Source organism: Anarrhichthys ocellatus, unplaced genomic scaffold (genome assembly GCF_004355925.1).
Source record: "Anarrhichthys ocellatus isolate YVR2014 unplaced genomic scaffold, GSC_Weel_1.0 scaffold3294, whole genome shotgun sequence".
NCBI lineage: Eukaryota > Metazoa > Chordata > Actinopteri > Perciformes > Anarhichadidae > Anarrhichthys > Anarrhichthys ocellatus.
The window spans coordinates 1-5,920 of record NW_022283268.1 but is presented as its reverse complement, the minus strand read 5'-3'; the positions used below and the strand labels follow the sequence as shown (position 1 = coordinate 5,920).

Here is a 5,920-nt window from a genome sequence, read left to right as displayed (position 1 = left end):
TCTGTCAAGATGGGGTGCTGAGTGTACATTAATGAGAAATAAAATGAGCTTTTTGATTTTAGCAAATGGCTGCAATGAAACAAAGAGTGAAAAATTTAAAGGGGTCTGAATACTTTCCGTACCCACTGTATGTCTATATTCTCCTCGAACAGCATGTTGGACAGGCTCCCTCACGTTCTGTGCTGTGTTGATAGAGGCTTCTTGTACATGTGGTGCACTTCCACCATGTTGGCAATGACAACAGAGATTCTCAAGGTGTTTAGCAAAGTGATTTTTCAAATGTTACACTAGTTTAGCACGGTCCTAAATGTAACCTGAACTATTTATTTTTATATATTATATTCTATCTTTACTGTAACAACTGTGCTCCATATAACTTGCCCTCTAAAATCAATCTGCTATTCAGATTGGTATGCTCCCACTTTTAAAGGATCCCTTCACACAAATTGACTTTTTTGAGTTATTAATTTATATGTACAGTCATGACTACACTATGAATTGAAAGGAGAAGTGGTTTTGTGTCAGAATATATTTGTTTAAATCAGTAGTTATCATTCATCACAAGTGTCTGTGTTCTGCCCTGAAGTTGTATCATTAGTTACTTGATGTCTGCATGAATTCTTCAGACTGACTAAATGCATTTGTTTCTCTGTTCTCAGGACGAGCCCTCCCTACTGCTGTGTTGACCTGTATTCTCTACGGACAGGGGAAATGGTCAAATCAATTCAGTTCAAGACGCCCATCTATGATCTCCACTGCAACAAGCAGTATGTCTGATCTAGAAACAACTCATATTTTATGATTCATTTACAACATGTTTATTTTCATTCTAATAATGGACTATTTTCTCCCTCTTCAAGTATTCTCGTTGTGAGCCTCCAAGAGAAGATTGCTGCATTTGACAGCTGCACCTTCACCAAGAAGTTCTTCGTCACAAGTAAGACACTGTTTTAACACTTACAGAGTTGTTTTTCTATCGTACTTTATATGCACACTTCAGGAGCACCCTGGTTAAAAAGTAAGAACATCATTTATGCACCAGTGTGACACCTTTCTTTTAGGAGCTTCCTTTTGTTTTTGATATTTTTGGCGTGTTTTTCTGACCTGCTATTAAGTTCTGGACCGTAAAAGGAAGAATCTTTTTTTTAAAGATCAATTGTTATTCATATCACAGAAAAGTTAGATTTCATGTAGATTGTCATCGCATGTGAAATATTATTGTATTTCCAATGGAAACAAATGTCGGGAAAAATCCCAGTGATCTCTACTGTATGCAGCAGCGCAAACAATCAACTAAGATATGTATTTTTTCCTCAACCCATTGACATTAACATGGTCTGTGCCTCGGTTTGACTTGGTTACAGTGCAACCAGCCACCAAGGCCTGCTGTTCTCTCAAGCTTTGCATTGTGACTAAACTGCTTGGAGACATGATGTGAGGCCCTCCATCTGAAGCTCAACACGGGGGAACTGTTTACAACACAGCTCCTGCATCCTGCTGGTATACCTGCCACGTCTGCTGCAGGAGGCTGTGGAAGAAAGGCCAGACTGCATTACAAGGCCATTGCTGTCCACTTAAGTCATTGACTGGAGTAAACTGACCTTACTGGCTGGCTTTAATGTGTCTCCTCTTTGTCTGCCTGCCTTCCCTATCAGTGTCTGAGCCACAGGAAACCAAACATGCTCAATAGTTATTAATCGTTCCTGGATGCAGGGGCCTCCTCTCCTTGGTTGTTTGGTCTGTTTGGGCCATAGGAGCAGTAAACAAAGGGTCCTGCTATGTGTGTAGCTCCGCTTCGGATGAGCCGTTCTGCTGCAGCACGTTCCTTCTCCAGGGATGAGATGGTGGACATGTCCTGTTTTTATGAGCACTTAAGGATCGTCCCATGTTTATGTTCTTGCTTTGCATTCAAGTGGTGTGTGTGCTGTGAGCTGGGTCTTTCTGTTCAACTTGAGTCCACAGCCTTGTCTAGATTTTCTGAGCGGAACAATTCACAACGGTTTGGTACATACTGTGTTTCCGTACGGTAAAAGGGTGTCTGTGTCATCTGGTTATATTACAGTGTAAAACAATGATTGCTGTGCTTATTTCTCTGAAGCAGACTAATTGTTTTCACTACTCTTACAAACTCTTCATACAATACTCTTCAAAAGTCACCCACATTCCCAGTCTCACAGAATGTAACGTTTCTCAGTGACAGGACTTTTTGAGCTATACTTTTTTGCTCAAAAAAGTGCTGGACACTGGGCGCTAGACACTGGTGTGGTTTTGCAGACAGGATCTGATGCCACCGCTGGGGGAATGACAACAAATAGCAAGGCCTGCAGGGTAGGGCTGGACCTTAGACTGTAATTATAAATGGACGACACGTCTGAACTTCTGCCAGCTGTAGAAAGGTGGAGCAAGTATACTGGATGCAGGCGCTGCCATCTTGCTCTTCTGGCCAACACAAGCCGAGCGTGGCTGCAGCTGGAGAGCCACCTAGCTGCTACGTTAGCACCCCCGCAGCTGTTTGTCACACTAGAATGTACATCAATGTTTTTCATAGTTCAATAAACATAACGAGGTCCAACTCATTTTTTTCAACTCTACTTGAACACACATCAGCATGACAAACTATCTAGAATGAGAGAAATCATATTTAGGAAAATATGGTTTCACTTTGATTTTTGAAGTTCAGCCCATGGGGGCGGGGTTTAGGAGCTATGCTGCAGCCAGCCACCAGGGGCCGATTGACATGTTTTTGCCTCACTTTTGGGGAGCTGTCGTGTCGTCCATCTTTATTTACTGTCTGTGAGCTGGGCCCACCACTGACGTCCGCTGTACAAGTCTGGCCCTATGGATGTTCTGAGACCTCTAAGCCTCTCAGCTAATCCAATTTCTGATTTTCTTTATCTGAATCTTAATGGTGGGCGAGAACTTCCCTCAGCCAAAAACATTTAATGTAATGTACTTTCCAATATGCTTAACTTTTAGACCTGCAGGTCAACTGAGCTGCTTGCAAGGGTATGTTCATGCATACAAATCAGTTTGTACAACCTGCACAGTTTTGACCGTGTGAGACTGTGTGTTGATCCGTGAAGGTGAAATGAGGAGTTCTCTACATAATAAGGTGTCAGCTGGCTGGAGGGAGATTGCCTGAACATTTACAGTAAATATAGAACAGAAAGTACCATCCTCTAAAGACAGCAGGTGCTACTCACACATCTCTGAAGTGGTTATGTCTCCAGTCTGATCTCGAGCGCACAGCTGATGGACTGGTTCACATGAAGGAAGGTTTTTTCTGTTGGAACACGGTGTGTGTCCCATCATCACTGTTGTTGTTAGTCCTCGTTGAACTTGGACTAACGCTACGTTTCATTCTCGGTTAATGAAGGTGCCATTGCGTGACTGAATGCGGTGCGTTCCGTACGCATGAGGCAGATAGCCGTGGTAAGGGCCTTTCAAACAGGATGTGCTTTGCTCTGCACCCGCCACGACTTAACATTGCAGCACGCTGCACCCAAAGTTCAATCAAGGGGCGCCCACGCTTTGCTCCACCTGGCAACAAGCCGTCGTGGCACTGCACTAGCCATTGGAAATAATAGTAGTGCTGCTTTTAGATTTTTTTCCCAATTAAATATACATTTTCATATTTGAATGTCAGAATGCAGAATATTTGTTGACTGTCCTAGTATATTGTATATTGCCTTGATGTTCAGATCACTGTGAGAATGAGGCAGTTACTTTTATTGGTAGAGGTAGTTGTTCTTGTTGCCGTACTTGCAATAATCCAATTCTGAAACGGGAGCAGTAGCGACACCAGTAAGTTTTACTTTGTAAACTTTAAGTACATTCGAAAAATGGAAATTTTAAATAGGGACTATGAGGCAGAGGTCTTTCAGGATCCAGCCTTCAGAAGCCTGATCCCTGCTTCCTTTGATTCCACTCCCCCTTCAGCCCCCTGCTCTCCACCCAGGATGTCAAACACATGTTATCTCACTGCTTGGGCTCCCCTCGGCCTTGGAGAGGCACAAAAGTCTTCTCTGGCATTACCAGCAGCCCTTGTGGCTTACCTCAACCCACTTTCTCCCTACCAACCCCTTTCCCAACGCGGCACACTAAATTACTGTCTCCACCTCATCTGCTCCCTGAGCACAAAATTATTGTCAGCAAGCCATTTTCCCCACACCTCTACGCACTTACATTGTGTGTGTGTGTGTGTGTGTGTGTGTGTGCGTGCGTGCGTGCGTGCGTGCGTGCGAGATGAGGGCCTGTGTTTACGCACACTAGGAACTGTCTGTATCTGCTTGCATTTAAAGATATCTATGACAATATCAATCAATACTCCAGCCTGTTTACAAGCACACGTTTGCCTGTTCTTGGTTGATTCTATCTCGCAGCAGAAGCGATCGACGCCCCTGTAGCTGGAGCTCAGTTTTTGCTTGTTAGTCACAGCAATCCGAGTTCTCGTTTACTTCCTCATCTGTTCGGGTGGGAAGAGCAAAAAAATCCGTTCTTATAACGTCCAAGACATTTTATCTGTTCATGAAGGCACAGCTTTGTTTGCTGTTTAGGATTATTGGTTGCTATTTTTATTTCTGCTGATAGCACACTGGTTGTGTTTGCGTGTGTGTGAGTGTGCCCACAGGGATTCTTGTGTTTGTCAATCAGCAGAGGAGCCATCCTCAATTTATTGGGTACCACAGTCTCCATTAGCTCATGCTGCACACACACACACAAGCCTACAGACACGTCACCCACATTAGACTCACATTTATCTTCCCAAACAAGAGACTCCCACAAACACGTTAATGGTTTAAGATAGTTACAGACCCTCTCCTCCTGGAGAATGCTTGTGAAAATCCCTGCATATGTTCCTGTTTTTACTTGCAAACTCATGTGGTTATTTATTCCTATTGTAATCATCACTGGTGCCCCTGTTATTTGACCATCTTTATGTCTTTTCAGGCTGCTATCCCTGCCCCGGCCCTAGTCTAAATCCAATAGCTCTGGGAAGCCGCTGGCTAGCCTACGCTGAGAACAAGGTAGTGTACACACACACACACACACACACAATCATCCACAGCAGAAGTGCCTTATCAGAAAAGGGACATATTTACAATCCCAAAAATGCATTTGATCTGCCTCTTTAATCTGTCTGGATAAACAAGTCATTCCACGAAGAGTCCAAGAGAGATGATAACATTTTGAAAATCAACAGATGCATAGACTTCTCTGTTCTCTTCTGTGTAATGGGATTGTTAAGTACTTAGAAAACCCAGAATGTTCTGTTGTGCACTCTACAATACATTTAATGCATAATAGTGTTTTGGTGCTGGCCCACTCAAGTAATTGACAGATGGGGCCACTGTTTGTGTGACTGCCTAAGGATTTCCAGAAATGACAAAATCTCGTTTTTTGAACATAAAGAGTAATACTGGGATGGAGCCATTTAAGTGATATTGTATTTGAAATTAAATCAGTGCAGATTGGCTGTTTTGTTGTGTAATGTTTATCTCAAAGCAAAACCAATTTCCTCCAAAGAGTGAAGAGGGGAGGATTTTGGATGGAGTTCATTTCTCCAAATCTTTCTCTGCAAACTCTAGATCTTCTGCAGACTAACTTCTTGTATTCATCCGTTAATTGTTGTTTTTGCAGTTGATCAGATGTCACCAGTCTCGCGGAGGAGCTTGTGGTGACAATGCACAGTCCTACACAGCTACAGTGATCAATGCTGCCAAAGTAAGTGAAAATACAACCTGTCTACATTACAGCTTATTTATTTTACACAACTCTGCACCAGTCCTCCAAAGTGCTTCAATTTACACTATATTTGATGCTATTTTATGTATATGTGTATATATATGTATGTGTATATATATGTATATGTGTGTGTATATATATATATATATATATATATATATATATATATATATAT

At 42.4% G+C, this 5,920-nt stretch overlaps 1 protein-coding gene across 1 annotated transcript; it reads left to right on the top strand.

The window, feature by feature from the left end:
- Positions 1-114: 114 nt before the first annotated feature.
- LOC116378875 (breast carcinoma-amplified sequence 3-like) lies at positions 115-5,830 on the top strand (the record flags this gene model as incomplete). Its single annotated transcript, XM_031840782.1, has 4 exons — positions 115-767; positions 861-937; positions 4,951-5,027; positions 5,641-5,830. Coding segments are annotated over exons 1-4 (400 nt in total), but the record flags the coding sequence as incomplete, so codon positions are not given.
- Positions 5,831-5,920: the final 90 nt, after the last annotated feature.